This window comes from Papio anubis, chromosome 2 (assembly GCF_008728515.1).
Source record: "Papio anubis isolate 15944 chromosome 2, Panubis1.0, whole genome shotgun sequence".
Taxonomy (NCBI): Eukaryota; Metazoa; Chordata; class Mammalia; order Primates; family Cercopithecidae; genus Papio; species Papio anubis.
This window is the reverse complement of record NC_044977.1, coordinates 93,367,595-93,384,973: the sequence shown is the minus strand read 5'-3', so window position 1 is coordinate 93,384,973 and position 17,379 is coordinate 93,367,595. Positions and strand designations below refer to the sequence as shown.

The following is a 17,379-nucleotide window of genomic DNA, read 5'->3' as shown; positions in this document are numbered from 1 at the left end:
CATGCCCGGTTAATTTTTGTATTTTTAGTAGAGATAAGGTTTCACCATGTTGGTCAGGCTGGTCTCGAACTCCTGACCTCAGGTGATCCACCTGCTTCAGCCTCCTAAAGTGCTGGAATTACAGGCGTGAGCCACCGTGCCCGGCCCCTAATCTGTCTTATGCATGATGGGTGGCACTTCAGAGGAAGGTTGAGAAATTCCCAGGCTGGAGGTGCTCAGCTGTGTGGACTCACCTGTGTCACTGAGCTAGACCTTTATTCCTGCCTCTAATTCTCACAGGCTTCTCCCTTCCCCAGGCCACCTGTGTCCTGCCACTTGGATAATCTCCCTGACTAATCCCACCTTTGGCCACAGCCCTCCCTGTGACAGCTGCAGCCACCTGTAGGAGAACAGCCAAGGCCTCAGCTGGGCCACCAGGGCCCATTCAGCCCCTGTGATTTCTTTTATTCTTCTTGCTGAGAGCCCCCACCCCCGCAGCAGACAGATGTTCCTGGTGTGGGTCACATCTTCAGTCCCACTATTACCTTTGCTAGGAATACCTCCACTTATCCTACCACCAAGCCTTTAACCCCAGCCAGCTCAGTGCCCACCTTTCCCTACTCTAGCTTCAGGAAAAGTTCCCCATCACCCCCATCCTGGCCTCCTCTGAAGGTCTCCTCCTTCTGGGACTCACATTACTTAGGACCATGGCTTCTCTCTCTTTCTGGGTTGAGGATGCTGAGGCCCAAGGCCATTTATGACTAATTTCTACCAGGTTACGCCTCCTTACCATGGTGCATGTGGCAGGTGTTTAATACCATCTGCTCATACTGGCCTTATAACCACAGCCTGGAACCCTGTGGGGTTTTCAAGATGTTTAAACATGCCCGATTATAAAGAACAAGTGATCAATGATCCTTCTTGATCCCAATTCCAGGAGCAGCACCCCAGGAAACATGGTCCTTGTCTTCACAAAGCTGGCTCTCAGTCTCCCTCCTCATGCAGTCCCCCATGCCGAGCCCGCCTGCTGGCTGACCCTCTTCCTCCACACAGTTTAGTGCTTGGTGTGTGGATTCTGGCTCTGGGCCCCCTCAGCAACTGTGGCTCAGACTCACCCCTGGATCCTTCCACTCTTGACAATGTCTATGGTCACTGTGCCAGCTTAGCCAGCCTGGAGCCTTACCCTGCCCTGGCACCCATGAGGGGGGATTCCGACCTGGTTTCATTGACTATGTTTACATACCGTTTCTTCTAACTGGGCAGCTTCTCCATAGATGTTTGTCATGAGGACCATATTGCAGTTTCCCCCTGCAGAAAGCAAGCCACAGAAGGGCTGTGAACCATGTGTTTTTTCTGCTCAAAGGAGTTGATGGGGTCTGTTACACACTGAATGTTTTTTGTTTGGTTTTTTGAAACAGGGCCTCACCATGTCACCCAGGCTGTAGTGCAGTGACACGATTACAGCTCACTGCAGCCTCAATCTCCTGGGCTGAAGCAATCCTCTTGCCTCAGCCTCCCAAGCAGCTGGGACCACAGGTGTACACCACCACACCTGGCTAATTTTTTTTGTTTTTAGAGACAAGGTCTTGCTATGTTGCCCAGGCTGGGCTTGAACTCCTGGCCTCAAGCGATCCTCCTGCCTCAGCCTCCCAAAATGCTGGAATTACAGGTGTGAGCCACTGCACCTGGTCAAGACTGAATGTTTTTGTCCTTACAAAATTCATACGTTGAAGTCATAACCCCTGTGTGATGGTATCTGGATGTGAGGACTTGGGGAGGGGGAGGTAATTTGGTTTAGTTGAAGTCAGAGGGTGGGGCCCCCACGATGGGGTTAGTGTCCTTATAAGGAAAGAGACCAGAGCCCTCTCTTTCTTTCCATGTGAGGATACGCAAGAAGGTGGCCATCTGCAAGCCAGGAGGAGGGCCCTCACTAGGCACTGAATCTGCTGGCACTTGAATCTTGAACCTTCCAGTCTCCAGAACTATGTGAAATAAATGCCTGTTGTTTAAGCCACTTAGCTTATGGTATTTTCTTACAGCAGCCTGAACTGAGACAGGGTCAGAGAGGACACATACATCTGTGAGGCTTGGAGGTAAGGGGAAGAGAGAAAGAGAGGCCACCACATGTACCTGAAAGAGGATCCAGGAGAAAACAGCAGAGGAGAGATGATACAGGGCAGGGAGGGGCAGGGACAGCAGAGGGAGGTATGAGTCGGAGCTTTGCTCAGGGTGGCACTCAGTTAACAATCAGACACTAGTGACTGTGTTGTCAGGCTTAACACAAAGGCCTAGGGCCATAAGGATGATAAGACACAGCCCCCGCTGCTCTGTCTAGGAGGCTGCAGGGGAAGGGAAGACACCATCGGAGAGAGGCCCTCGCCCCAAGTCTTCAGGCTGTGAAGGATTCTGCCAGCTGTCCCCTCAGGACAAGGGGAAAAGAGAAGGTATTCCTAGTACAGGTAAAAAGCCTAAGGAAGGTTCCGAGGAGTGAATAGCATGGTGTGTTCTGGGCACAGTGCTTGATTCTGCCTTTCCAGGTGTCTGAAGTCACTGTGAATGTGCTGCAGGTGAATCCATGCCACCAGGAGGGAGCAATTCTATTACCGCCACTGGCAGATGTGCCAAACCTGTCTCTCCCCAAAGACACAGACCCTCCTCCCTGGGCAGCAATTGTACCCCCTCACCTAACGAGTCCTTCAGAGCGTGGGTGAGCTTGCACTGCCGAAAGGGGATGTGGTCCCGCTTCTGGTCCCCGAGGGCAATGATGGCCTGCTCCAGGAATGACAGCGATTTGTTGATGTAGGTGGCTTCCTTCAGGACTCGGCCCTCAGACTAGAAAGCAAAGGTCAGTTCCACTTTGGATGGAATCAAGCAGCTGCCCCATTAAGAACAGCAGCCTTCCTGGTCTGGAGAAACGCTGTAAGTCTGTAGTCAGGCCAGCGACTCCTTCCCAGAACCAGAGTCTTCCCGCAGTGTCATGTGACCGTATTCCATCTTGGGCTAATAATGGTAATACCAAAACTCAGAAATACTCATTTGAACACTCATGTGAACGCTCGTGAGAATGTGAATGCTTACATGAATATTCATATGGACATTCACTCAAAGATTCACATTAGTATGAATATGTACTGAAATACTTGTCTAGATATTTGAGCAAAGAATCCCGTGAATATTCACAGAAACACTCATGAATGCACATACAAATGCTCATCTGAATACTCTTGTTAATACTCGTGCTAATACACTCATACAAATATTTATTTGAAATATTCATGCGAATACTCATATTCATTCACAAAGAAGCCAGGTGTGGTGGCTCACATCCCAGCACTTTGGGAGACCAAAGCAGGAGGATCGCTTGAGCCCAGGAGTTTAAGTTCAGCCTTGGCAACATAGCAAGACCCCGTCTCTACAAGAAAATTTAAAAATTATCTGGTCATGGTGGTGCATACCTGTGGTCCCAGATACTTGAGAGACTGAAGTGGGAGGATCATTTGAGCCTGGGAAGTCAAGGCTGCAGTGAGTTGTGTTTGTGCTACTGTACCCCAGCCTGGGAGCCAGAGTGAGACTATGTCTCAAAACAATAACAACAAAAACACACACAGAGAAATGCTATACCAGCAAAGAATATTTACTGAGCACTGAGTGCCAGGCACTTTGCTAAGAATGTAGAGGGCACTATCTCATTTAATGTTTACAAAAATCCTCTGAGATAGGAACCGCCCCCAGGTAATAGCTGTTCCCTCTTTGCCAATCCTGTCCCTCCAGCAAGCCCACACGTCCTACTTCGCCTAGCTCAGGACTGTGTTCACAAATATCCAATGAGTCATGGCCCAGATGTGCGGGCACTATGCCAGAAAGAGGGCTTGTGGCTTATTGAGTAGCAACCTCCAGCCCCCATCACTTACCCCAGACTTCCCCAGCCTCTCTGAGCCTGCCAGATCCACCAAGTTAATTTTGGAAGTGATGTACTTTTCCTCTGATAAGGTCCGGGAATGGGCCTACAAAACATCCAAGCAGAAGTTAGACTGTCACAGGGAGAAGTTTCTGACTGAGCAGGCCCCATGGGAACTGACTGCCCCGCCTGGGCTGATCAAAGAGCTTGCACCTACCTCTAAGTAGATGGTGAAAATGCAGTGTGATCTAGAAGAGTTTTTGTTCATAGTGTGCGAGGCTATAATCCTGTTGGTCTCACCCTGAAGAGGAAGGGAATCATAGGCAACATTTTGAAAAACAAAAACGACAAGGCACTTGTGTCATTTTTCAATTCTACCAATAGCTACACAAGTAGTCTCACATCACTGCAATCAGCTGGGCCTTCCAGGCAAACGTCTATTATAAACTAATAGAAAGGGAGTCCAATTGGAGTCCACATCTATACTTTCACCCGCTGCTGGGGACGTGTGAATTGGTATAGCTTTCTGAAAAGCAAAGTGACAATAAAAATCAAGAGCCTTAAAAATATCTATGAATATTGAATCAGAATCAACCTGCATGTCCAACAATTTGGGAATGATCTATGTGTACAATGGAATATTGGGCAGCCAGGAAAATGCTAACACATAGTTTTTAATAACAGAGAAATGGGGCTGGGCGCAGTGGCTCATGCCTGTAATCCCAGTACTTTGGGAGGCTGAGGTGGGCGGATCACGAGGTCAGGAGATCGAGACCATCCTGGCTAACATGGTGAAACCCCGTCTCTACTAAAAATACAAAAAATTAGCTGGGCATGGTAGCAGGTGCCTGTAGTTCCAGCTACTCTGGAGGCTGAGGCGGGAGAATGGCGTGAACCCAGGAGGCGGAGCTTGCAGTGAGCCGAGATCATGCCACTGCACACAAGCCTGGGCGACAGAGTCCGTCTAAAAAAACAAACAAAAAAACCAGAAATATAGAATCCAAAATCATATTATAGCATATTATAGCACGATTTAAGGAATGCAAAAGCATTCATAGAAGAAATAAGCAGAATTCTGCTACTAAGATGTTAATAATAATTGCTTCTGGGTTGGGATTTATAGGTTATTTTTTCTTTTTTATAGAGTTTTGTGTTTTTTTTTTAGTAAGCGTGTATTACTTTAAAAAATAATAATTTATGGCCGGGCGCGGTGGCTCAAGCCTGTAATCCCAGCACTTTGGGAGGCCGAGACGGGTGGATCACGAGGTCAGGAGATCGAGACCATCCTGGCTAACACGGTGAAACCCCCTCTCTACTAAAAAAAATACAAAAAACTAGCCGGGCGAGGTGGCGGGCGCCTGTAGTCCCAGCTACTCGGGAGGCTGAGGCAGGAGAATGGCGTGAACCCGGGAGGCGGAGCTTGCAGTGAGCTGAGATCCGGCCACCGCACTCCAGCCTGGGCGACAGAGCGAGACTCCGTCTCAAAAATAAATAAATAAATAAATAAAATAAAAATAAAATAAATAATAATAATTTATATTTTTATTTATTTATTTTGTGTTCTCCTTTTTATTTATTTATTTTTTTTTTTGAGAGAGCGTCTCAGTCTGTCACCCATACTAGAGTGTGGTGGCACGATCTCGGCTCACTACAACCTCTGCCTCCCGGGCCCAAGCCATCCTCCCACCTTGGCTTCCTGAGTAGCTGGGACTACAAGCATGCACTACCACACCTGGCTAAGTTCTGTATTTTTTGTAGAGACATGGTTTCACCATGTGCCCAGGCGGGTCCGGAACTCATGAGTTCAAGAGATCTGCCCACCTCGGCCTGCTAAAGTGCTGGGATTACAGGCATGAGCCACTGTGCCTGACCTAGTAATTTGTATTTTTAAAGGGACAGTAGGCCCTTACCTCTAATTTACAGGAGGAGGCCTTATGACCAGAATATACTTAAAAAGCAATGTGGTGGAAATGGCTGTTCTTGGAGAAAAAGGTCTTTGAGAGATAGACTGATGTCTCCTTAAATGCTGATGAGAAATGCTATGAACAAGCCCCAAAGTGAGGGTGGGGGACAGCCCCCTGGGGAGAGGAGAACACCTGCTGAAGAGGGAAGGCCTGAGGCTGTGGAGCAAGCCTAGCAGACCCCTGTGGCCAGACCTCTATAGATTATAGCAGTGAGGCTATATAGTCTGTGGTCAGGCCTGTTCTACAAATCCAGTGACACTCACCAAGAATATAAGGGGTCACTTCATCTTTTTTTTTTTTTTTTTTTTGAGATCATTCTCACCCTGTTGCCCAGGCTAAAGTGCAGTGGCATGATGTTGGCTCACTGCAACTTCTGCCTCCCGGGCTCAAGTGATCCTCCTACCTCAGCCTCCCAAGTAGCTAAAACCACAGGTACAGGCCACCATGCCAGGCTAATTTTTTGTATTTTTTTCGCCGTGTTGCCCAGGCTGGTCTCAAACTCCTGAGCTCAAGCAATCCTCCTGCCTCAGTCTCCCAAAGTACTAAGATTACAGGCATGAGCCACCACACCAGGTCATTCACCTTTATGCTTCAGTCCCCCGTCTGAAGTACCCTCTTGCCTTGTCTTTCTTTTTTTTTCTGTTTTTTTTTTTTTTTTTTTTTTTTGTATTTTTAATAGAGGGGGGGTTTCACTATGTTGGCCAGGCTGGTCTTGAACTTCTGACTTCCAGTGATCTGCCTGCCCCGGCCTCCCAAAGTTCTGGGATTACAGTTGTGAAACACCACGCCCAGCCTTGCCCTGCCTTTCTGACCTCCTTTTTTTTTTTTTTTCTTTTCTTTGAGACGGGGTCTCACTCTGTCCCCCAGCCTGGAGTGCAGTGGTGTGATCTCGGCTCACTGCAAGCTCCGCCTCCCAGGTTCATGCCATTCTCCTGCCTCAGCCTTCTAAGTAGCTGGGACTACAGGTGCCCACCAACACACCCGGCTAATTTTTTGTATTTTTAGTACAGACGGGGTTTAACCATGTTAGCCAGGATGGTCTCTATCTACTGACCTTGTGATCCACCTGCCTTGGCCTCCCAAAGTGCTGGGATTACAGGCGTGAGACACCGCTCCTGGCCTTTAAAAAAGATCTCACTATTGACGTTGAGGAAGTAAGTAGCTATGCTGTGAGAAGGCGCTATGATCATGCCTGTGAGTAGCCATTGCACAGTGCCCATTGCTTGGGCAATATAGCAAGAACTCGCATAAAAAAATAAAGAGTTCCTAGCCTATATGACTTCTAAAAGAATAACATACACTTGACTGATTTCTTGTTTTTGAGACAGAGTGTTGCTCTATTACCCAGGCTGGAGTGCAGTGGCATGATCTCGGTTTACTGAATCCTCTACCTCCTGGGCTCAAGTGATCCTCCCACCTCAGTCTCCCAAGCAGCTGGGACCACAGGCATGCGCCACCATGCCTGACTAATTTTTGTATTTTTGGTAGAGATGGGGTTTCACCGTGTTGCCCAGGCTGGTCTCAAACCCATGAGCTCAAGTGATCCACCCATCTTGGCCTCCCAAAGTGCTGGAATTACAGGTGTGAGCCACTGTAGCAGTGCATTTGACTGGTTTCTAAAAGCTTTTATTTTATTTTATTTTTTTGAGACTGAGTCTTGCTCTGTTGCCCAGGCTGGAGTGCAATGGTACGATCTTGGCTCACTGCAACCTACGTCTCCCGAGTTCAAGTGATTCCCCTCCCTCAGCCTCCCTAGTAGCTGGGATTACAGGCACCCGCCACCACACCCAGCCAATTTTTTATGTTTTTAGTAGAGACGGGGTGTCACTATGTTGGCCAGGCTGGTCTCAAACTCCTGATTGCAGGTGATCCACCCACCTCAGCCTCCCAAAGTGCTAGCATTACAGGAATCAGCTACCACACCCGGCCTTATTTTTTTCCATACAAGAGCTCATAATTTAACATTAACTGAAAAAAGGGACATAAGAATCATTTCAACTATGTAAAGAAAAAACTGCACAGGAAAAAAGACTGGAAGGAAATGAGCTAAAATATACATTACTGTTGCCTTATGTAAAAAACATATTATGCATGAATCATTTTTTTCTTTGTCTTTTTATTTATGTAACAGGAAAGGAAGGGGAAATAAAATTCTTTTTTGTTCCTATATTTTTTTTTCAGCACTGTCTGAACATGCTAAATGTGCATATGTTAATTTCCATTCTGATAATCAAAGTAAGTAAAAAACTAGCTGGACACAGTAGCTTGCCTGTAATCCCTGCACTTCAAGAGGCTGAGGCGGGAAGATCGCTTGAGCCCAGGAGTTCAAGACTAGCCTGGGCAACATGGCAAGACCTTGTCTCTACAAAAAAAAAAAATTAAGTGGGCATGGTAGCATGCGCCTGTGGTCCCAGCTACTTGGGAGGCTCAGGCAGGAGGATCTCTTGAGTCCAGGAGGTCGAGGCTGCAGTGAGCCATGTTCATGCCAGTATACTCCAGACTTGGAGACAAACCAAGATCGTGTCTCAAAAAAGGAAAAAGAAAAAGAACAAAGAAAAAGAAAAGCTGAGAAGGAGTGTGGGAGGGAGGGAGACAAGGAAAGGAACTCTCAGGTTTTATTATCTCACCTCAAAAAGGAGGCTGAATGCATCCTCCTCCTGACTTGTGAGGTGAACTGACAAGCCCTTAATGAAGACTCCTTGAGGGTTTTCCACGATGGTCATTGGTGTGACTGACGGTCCAACATAGGGCAGAGTGGACAGGAGATCAAACAGGCTCTCATTATAGATTTCCAAGTAGGAAACACGCACAGTGATGGCATGTGTGGGGCGTTCTTCGATCATCCTAAAAACCTAGATGACAGACAAGAGCAGAACTCCAACAGTCAACTAGCATATGCGGGGCTTCTTACCTCAGAAGGAAACATCAAGACATACAGAATTATTCTTGTCCTAAAGGAACTGGGTGATATTTAGTATCATCCTATAGTTTTTTGAGGCTTGACATCAGATTGGCTAACACTTGAACCATCTCAAGAAGTAGAAGCATAATGAGTGGAAAGGACTCTGGAGTGAGGATTTATTTTATAGAGTCTCATCATTTATGTGCCTCTTTCGAATCTATTTAATTCCATCCGCTTATAAATCTCTGTGATTGAGGCAGTGCAGGGGCAATACCTATTTGTGGAAGGCACCATGAAATAAAATTATTTGTCGGCCGGGTGCAGCCTATAAGCCCAGCACTTTAGGAGGTGGAGGTGGGCAGATCACAAGGTCAGGAGATCAAGACCATCCTGGCCAACATGGTGAAACCCCGTCTCTACTAAAATTATAAAAGTTAGCTGGGCATGGTGGTGTGCGCCTGTAGTCCCAGCTACTCAGGAGGCTGAGGCAGGAGAATCTTTTGAACCTAGGACACAGAGCTTGCAGTGAGCTGAGATCGTGCCACTGCATTCCAGCCTGGGTGACAGAGACTCCATCTCAATAAATAAATAAATAAATAAATAAATAAATAAATAAATAAAATAATTTGTCTATGGTCACTCAGCTAGTAAGGGTAGAAGTAAAGCCAGAACTTAGCCTTCTCAACTCCTAATTCCCTCCCCAGTGCTTATCAAGGAAGGGATAATTCCTGAGGTCCTGCCTTCCTCTAAGAATTTACACCTGTGCTGTTCAAAATGGTAGACATAAGTTACAGATGGCTGCTGAGTACCTAAAATGTGGCTAGTACAAATGAACTGAATTTTAAATTTTATGTCATTTTAATTACATTTAGATTTTTTTTTTTTTTTTTTTGAGACGGAGTCTCGCTCTGTCGCCCAGGCTGGAGTGCAGTGGCCGGATCTCGGCTCACTGCAAGCTCCGCCTCCCGGGTTCACGCCATTCTCCTGCCTCAGCCTCCCGAGTAGCTGGGACTACAGGCGCCCGCCACCTCGCCCGGCTAGTTTTTTGTATTTTTTAGTAGAGATGGGGTTTCACCGTTTTAGCCAGGATGGTCTCGATCTCCTGACCTCGTGATCCACCCGTCTTGGCCTCCCAAAGTGCTGGGATTACAGGCTTGAGCCACCACGCCCGGCCACATTTAGATTTAAAAACTGATGCAATTCAGTTATTGGTAAACTTTAAGTATGTCTGGAACAACTTGGGTGTGTAAATCTACTTTTTCAACATTTTATGAAATCTAAATACAGATCAAGCATTTCTGATCATATTTATGCCTAAACTGAAATGTGCTCCAAGTATAAAATATGTACTGGATTTCAAAGACTTAGTATGAGAAAAAGAATGTAAACTATCTCAATAAGTTTATATTGATTACATGCGGAAATATTTTAAATATATTTAGTTAAATAAAATATATCATTACAATTAATTTCATCTGTTTATTTTTACTTTTTTAAATGTGGTTACTGGAAAACTCAAATTTGCATGTGACTTACAGTATATTTCTATTAGAGGCATTGGGCTAGATTACTAAAGTCTAAGATGCTGAGATACTAAAGCTTTGACAGTGGGATATTAAGGATATTGCTCCAAAAACAGGAACATGGATGGTTCACATACTAGAGGAATGTCTACACTTCTTATAGGACCGGGCTGCAAAAGTGTTATAGGACAGGGCTGTAAAGCCGCCAAGATGCTTTCGGGGAAAGTCTGTTGCCTCCTACCTCCAACCAGAGGGTCCTTACAGAACCCAGGCTAGTGGGGCCCAAAGGAAGGCCCTTCTGTCTTATCTTCAGTTATGCTATTGAGACCCCCAGGGCTGACACAGTCCTGAAAGCTCAGGTCATGCCCTGCTTTTTGCTTTTGATCTTTCAGGGTCTGTGGTGGTGAAAAAAAGCCAGAGTAGGCCAGTAAGGAAGCTCTGCAAGAGTCCATATGCCCCTCATTAAAATCAGGAAGGAGAATGATTAGGACCTCCAAATCCTTAATTACAGGATCATAGACCATTGGAGCAGCAAGAGGCTGATTAGCATGCCTGACTCCCTCCTTCCCAAATGAGGAAACAGGCTCAGTGCGGGTATGGGTCAGAGTCTGACACCCAACCTCCTGGTTTCCTGAGGCCCCTGAGTCTACTGACTCCAGAGCCCTGTGTATGTTTTCTCCAGTACCAGTACCCACTGCAACTCCTTTGAGGCCTGGTCCCCCCTGTCTCTAGTAGCTGGCCTGGGGTCAGTAACATCTATGGCAGAGAGAGGGAACCTGTGTGGCATCCCACCCTTGGGCCCACTCTCTACCTGCTGCAGGGCACGAGGGAGGATCCCCCGGTGCTTGTAATTCTCAGTTGCCCCCGTCATGGTGTATGTCTTGCCAGCTCCCGTCTGCCCATAACACATGATGGTGCCTGCAAACATTTCAAAACACGGTGACATCCAGGAAAATAGCTCCAAGGATACTCTCCCCTCCCCCAGGATGCCTGATGCCAGCCAGGGCCCTTTGCATGAAGATGGCCAGTGGGAGCAGCCAAGAACATCAGGAATTCCACCATGGAAGAGGATGGGTGGGCAGGGGAACAGGGACAAAAGTGGTCAAAACAAGGACATCTGCCCTGAATCTGTGGTCCCCACAATGCTTTGCTGTTCCCTCCACCAAGAGATGATCCTGCCCTAGGGCTTCTGAGAAGGACAGGGAATCTCAGGGTACAGAGGAACTGGAACTTTTCCTAAAAAGATGAGGAGGGAGATAGGAGCATTAGACTCCAACCCTTCTCTAGCATAGCTATGAACTGCCAGGGTCTCAGGGTTGGCAGGAGGCATCAACTTCCCACAGAGGCAAAGAGGGGCTTTCAAAATCTCCAGGAAGAGATGGAGTGGAAAGGGCATTTTCTGTCAAGGGTGAGAATTCTTTGTAGACTACAAATTCCTGCAGGATCAAACAGGGCTCCTAGTTGGTTCCATGTCACTTCCAGAAATGTACCACCATGAGCAGGCCCTGATCTGGACCACTGCCCACCCTGGGAAGACTTTCATTGCACTTCTCAACATCCTTTAGGTCTACCATCACCACCAGGCTCTGGAACGCAAACCATGCAGTCACCCTGAGCTCAAGTTCCTATCTGTTCTTCCCCTTAGCATAGGCAGCCTGAGCCAGACCCCATCCCACAGACTGCCCATGGGCATTTACATGGCAGATCTGCCCAGGCAATGCTGGGCTGTGGAAATTTTTGGCCTTTGTCACACAGACGCTCTAGTTCTTGGGACTGGTAGCAGGTTTTACACAAGGGACCCTGATTCAGCATCTGAGTTGGAGCCAGAAATGGTATCTATTAACCCAGCACAGAAGAACGGGAAGGAGGCACTTCAGCTGCAACTCAGAGCCCATCTGTGGTTCCACAGCACCTCTGCTCAAGACTATTCATCTCCCTGGGCCTTAGTTCCTCTGTCTTCACCTCCTCAAGGTCACAATCCCTTCAGAGCATCGTGAAAACCAAAAGAGAACCTCCTTAAGTCTGGGGACCACATCTAAGTATCACATTCAGTATAAATAACAGCATCTACACTCAACACACTTTTAAATATAAAACCTAAACTTGCCAAACAGGGAACATCCTACTCAGCAGCCACCAGATGGCAAAGTCTACAAACTGTGATATATTCTTTTATATATTCCTATACTAGAATATCAACTGTACATTAATTGTGTTGGTAGAATAAATGAAAATAGCTCCTAGCAGGAAGCTGAGAGACAAATGTTTGGACTCCATCAAATTCATCATAAAGACGCATCTTCAAAACTAATAATTGAGAGATTTGAAACAGGATAATAATTGAACCCCTGTGACCTATAGACAGCTACAGTCTTTTAATTTTCCTATGAAGGTAGAATCCCAGGACATTGGATCAAGCCATGCCCACAATGTCAACAAGCAAACAGTAAGTTTTGCAACGTAAGAACATGGAGACAGACAAATAAGCATACAAATGATAGTAAGTGAGGTTTTATTTTATTCACCATAAAATATTTGCATCTCTTACTCCTCAGGTTCTTATATAAGACAACAGTTAATTAATTAAGTTACCATTATAGCCATTGAGGGCCTGAGAAACCACATCCTTTGCAACTGTCTCATAAACCAAGTCCTGGGAGGCATCGTGAAGAACTCCATCCAACTTGAACGACCAGTCTATCTGTTGGTTATTGACAACTCCTCTCCGAATGTCTTTTTTTAAGTGAATATCGATGCTCTAGGAAAAAAGAGTGAGAAAGAAAAAAATGTTATTTGTTCAAAAACGGGTATTAAAAAAATCACTGATAGCTGAGGCCTAATTTGGAGGGAACAGAGGAAGTGAACTGTAGGATGAACAGGGACTCCCACGTAGGGGCTGATATTCCAGATGAATTCTTTGGGATGGGAGAAGAGAGCTCCTGCAGGGAGGTGGAAAGATCAGGAGACTGGAGCACTTCCTAGTTTTAGCACCTCTAACCCTAGTTCATAGGGTGCTGTCTGTCTTGGTTTCTCCACCTATGATATGAAGTCAAATTTATCATGTTCTTATTAAACAAGTTTTACATAGATTCCATAAGCACAGGGAGGCCTTGAATTACACCAGAGGGAATAGTGAGCCTGGCGACAGAGGCCTGGGCTCCAGCCCCATTGCTCTGGTTGCTGGCAGTGAGGCCTCTCTCAGCTCTGCATTATAGTGAACACCTACTTCCACACACACGCTATGAGCCAAAGTGAGTGATAATGAAATGAAAGCCACAGAGAAGGCTATGGACTTCTCAGACATTGGAATTAAGAGTAAATTGAGGGTGCCATCAGCAGATTTTTAGATGCATGCCCCTTCATAGTAAGCCACTGTGGTAGCAGCTGGCTTAGGGACATACCGGGTAAGGTCAATGGTAGATTCCAATCTTCTTGATGAGAACTTCTGATGTAAAGACTCTTGCTGAAATCTTACACTGACTGCCCTAACGCAGAAGCTATACCTGGCTACAGAGAGAAAAATTAAGATCAAGAAAGACAGACTTGGCCAGGCGGGGTGGCTCATGCCTGTAATCCCAGCACTTTGGGAGGCCGCAGCAGGTGGATCACCTGAGGTCAGGAGTTCAAGACCAACCTGACCAACACGGTGAAACCCCATCTCTACTAAAAATACAAAAATTAGCTGGGCATGGTGGCACGTGCCTGTAATCCCAGCTACTAGCGGGGCTGAGGCAGAAGGATCACTTGAACCTGGAAGGCGGAGGTTGCAGTGAGCCAAGATTGTGCCACTGCACTCCAGCCTGGGCAACAGAGTAGGATTCTGTCTCAAAAAAAAAAAAAAGAAAGAAAGAAAGACGTGGTCCATTCACACATTAAATGTTCTGTGCTTCTGTGTTCATTGAAAACCATGTCCAGCAGGACACATTTGAAAGGGCTGCATGTGAGCTCTTTTCTGACCGCTAGGATCTATGAGGCTTGGGCAGTTTGCCCTTTAATTTTTCCTTTGAAGAATGTTTCAATGCTGCCCAGAGTAGGCCCATAATTGTCTGCTGAATGAAAACATCTAACACTCTCACGCTGTCCTAAGCCTTCAGAAGCGTTCTCAGGGTGAGGATATAGGGACAGATATATCTTTCCACTTCTCTTGATAAGTATTTCTCCAGATGTTTTGATAAGCTAAGCAGTAATGAACTCAAGATATTCTTACTGCACCCCTTGGGAGATTATACAATGACAGATCAATCACTAGAAAGCTTTATGAATGTGAACAAATGTCAATTTTTCTGTGTCAGATATGAGGGTAAAGGTAAACTTATTAATTTATTAAAGGTAAAATTATTAAAAGACAAAGATGGGATTTTATTAATTTCCTCATTAGCAGCGTTGTGAGGGGGTGGTTTGGACTTGATGGACTCTAGAGTCCGTTGGACCCTGTCCAATTCTATCTTGGTCCTTCAAAGGTTGTTTGGAAATACGGTTACACTATAGCAAGGTGGGACAGAGAGGCCCAGTCAGGTGAAGGCAAACACATCGCACTTACTCTTTTGTCATCTCCATATCTGATCATTTCATGAGCAAAGTCATCGGTGGGTTTGACACGGACAAATGCATGAACTTTTTTCCTAGTACCCATTCTAGCTAAAAAGAAGGGAACAATGAAATTTTGAATAGTCATTATTAAATAACAAGTAGAGAAGAGGGGTCATTTGTTAAGAAGATCAGAAAAGAGTGACAAGCAGTCCATTTTTCCCTCTCTCCCTGAAAGCCAGTCTTCCTTTTCACCCCTCAGCATTTCAGTGTTCTACCCACAAGACACCGCTCAACAAATACAGGCAATTTCTGCTTCACAGACTGCTTTGCCATTTTCCACCAATGACCCGAGAGAGACCGAAATACAAAGTAAGAATGCTTCCTTTAGTGTCCTAATCTTAGATGTCATTTCTAGAAATGTTCTGCATCTAAGATGATGAGTCCACTTATACTTTCCTTCTTTTATTATATTTTCTTCTGAAATACTTACTATGAAATACATTAAAACTAATTTTCTTTTCATTAACTTATCTTGCTTCAGATACAGCATCCTCTTCTCCAAGAGACTAACTAGATCAGAAATAAATGCCCTAGAAGTATATTTGGTCCATAATCAAATATTCTTTCTTCTCTTACTATATTAAGAAAAAATATCACAGACAGTCCCCTACTTCCTCTTGCTCTCCTAAAACCTAACTATATTCTCATCATTTTCTTTCAGTGTGTGTGTATATGCGTGTGCATATATATATATATAGTAGTATAAATAAAGGAAGACATAGGACATATATACATACTTTTTTCTCTTCTTTTGAGACAGAGTCTCACCCTGTCACCCAGGTTGGAATGCAGTGGTGCTATCATGGCTCAATGCAGCCTTGACATCCTGGGCTCAAGTGATCCTCCTGCCTCAGCCTCCCCAGTAGCTGGGACTACAGGTGCGTACCACTGTGCCTGGCTAGTTCTCTTACATTCTTTTTGTAAGATGGTGTCTTACTATGTTGCCTAGGCTGGTCTTGAACTCCTAGCCTCAAGTGATCCTCCTATCTTGGACTTCCAAAGTGCTGAAATTACAGGCATACCCAGCTGATGTTCAATATTTTTTTAAAAATTAACATTTATTTCATTGTTTTATTTTTGGAGATAAGGGTTTCTTTATGTTGCCTAGGCTAGCCTTTAACTTCTGAGCTCAAGTGATTCTCCCATCTCAACCTTCCAAGTAGCTGAGACTATAGGCGCATGGCTTGGCTTTTAAAACACTAACTTTTGGCTGGGCGCAATGGCTCACACCATAATCCTAGCACTTTGGGAGGGCAAGGTGGGCAGATCCCTCGAGGCCAGGAGTTTTGAAACCAGCCTGGGCAACATGGCAAAAACCCATCTCTACAAAGAATACAAAAATTAGCCAGGAGGCCAGGTGCGGTGACTCATGCCTGTAATCCCAGCTCTTTGGGAGGCCGAGCCAGGTGGATTACCTGAGGTCAGGAGTTCAAGACCAGCCTGGCCAACATGGTGAAATGCCATCTCTACTAAAAATACAAAAATTAGCTAGTCGTGGTGGCAGACGCCTGGAATCCCAGCTACTCAGAAGGCAGAGGCAGGAGAATCGCTTGAACCCGGGAGGTGGAGGGTGCAGTGAGCTGAGATCGCACAATTGCACTCCAGCCTAGGCAGCAGAGAGGGACTCCATCTCCAAAAAATAAATAAATGAATAAATAAATAAAATAAATAAATTAGCCAGGCATAGGGGTGCATGCCTATAGTCCCAGCTACTCAGGAGGCTGAGGTGGGAGGATCACTTGAGCCCGTGGAAGTTGAGGCTGCAGTTAGCTTTGATCATACCACTGCACTCCAGCCTAGGTGATACAGTGAGACCATGTCTCAGAAAAAAAACAAAAACAAAAAACTAACTTGGGCCAAGCACAGTGGCTCTTGCCTGTAATCCCAGCACTTTGGGAGGCTGAGGATGGCAGATTACCTGAGGTTAGGAGTTCAAGACCAGCCTGGCCAACATGATGAAACCCTGTTTTCACTAAAAAATAAAAATAAAAAACAAAAATTAGCCGGATGTGGTGGTGGGCGCCTGTAATCTCAGCTACTCTGGAGGCTGAGACAGGAGAATCGCTTGAATCTGGAGGGTGGAGGTTGCACTGAGCCAATGTCATGCCACTGCATTCCAGCCTGGGTGACAGAGCAAGACTCAGTCTAACTAACTTTTAAGACGTTAACCATAAAAACCCCTCATGTATAACAGGGACTTGTTTTAATTAGATTATCTTGCTTTTTTAAAAAAGTACGTTAAATAATGGTAACATTTTATATAAAATTATCTAAGAGAGGACCAATGGGTGTTACCTGACAAAAGTTATTTCCGATTTTATTTATTTATTATTTTCGAGACATTTATTTCAGACAGTCTCACCCTGTCTGAGACAGTGCACTCAGGCTGGAGTGCACCGATGTGATTTCAGCTCACTGCACCCTGTCTCCCTGGCTCAAGCAATCCTCTCACCTCAACCTCAACCTCCAGAGTAGCTGGGAGGACAGGTGTGCGTCACTATACCCGGCTAATGTTTTGCATTT

The 17,379-nt window shown here is 45.7% G+C and overlaps 1 protein-coding gene across 10 annotated transcripts in view; it reads right to left on the bottom strand.

Annotated features, from left to right (window-relative positions):
* The window catches only part of KIF9 (kinesin family member 9), a 53,093-nt gene that overhangs the window by 33,025 nt on the left and 2,689 nt on the right, over positions 1-17,379 (bottom strand). For 5 of the 10 annotated variants that reach the window (XR_643766.4, XR_643767.4, XM_009200916.3 and 2 more), the window contains exons 2-9: positions 14,807-14,900; positions 12,859-13,024; positions 11,078-11,184; positions 8,469-8,693; positions 4,095-4,178; positions 3,891-3,983; positions 2,664-2,811; positions 1,223-1,287 (exon numbers count right to left, since the gene is read on the bottom strand). Coding sequence is in view for 8 of the 10 variants with exons in the window: in XM_009200916.3 (XP_009199180.2) it covers positions 1,223-1,287; positions 2,664-2,811; positions 3,891-3,983; positions 4,095-4,178; positions 8,469-8,693; positions 11,078-11,184; positions 12,859-13,024; positions 14,807-14,900 (982 nt within the window). In the remaining 2 variants the exon portion in view is untranslated. Of the gene's footprint in view, positions 1-1,222; positions 1,288-2,663; positions 2,812-3,890; positions 3,984-4,094; positions 4,179-8,468; positions 8,694-11,077; positions 11,185-12,858; positions 13,025-14,806; positions 14,905-17,379 lie in introns of all 10 variants that reach the window. The other 5 variants (XM_003894506.3, XM_003894507.3, XM_021934462.2 and 2 more) reach the window with 2 other exon arrangements.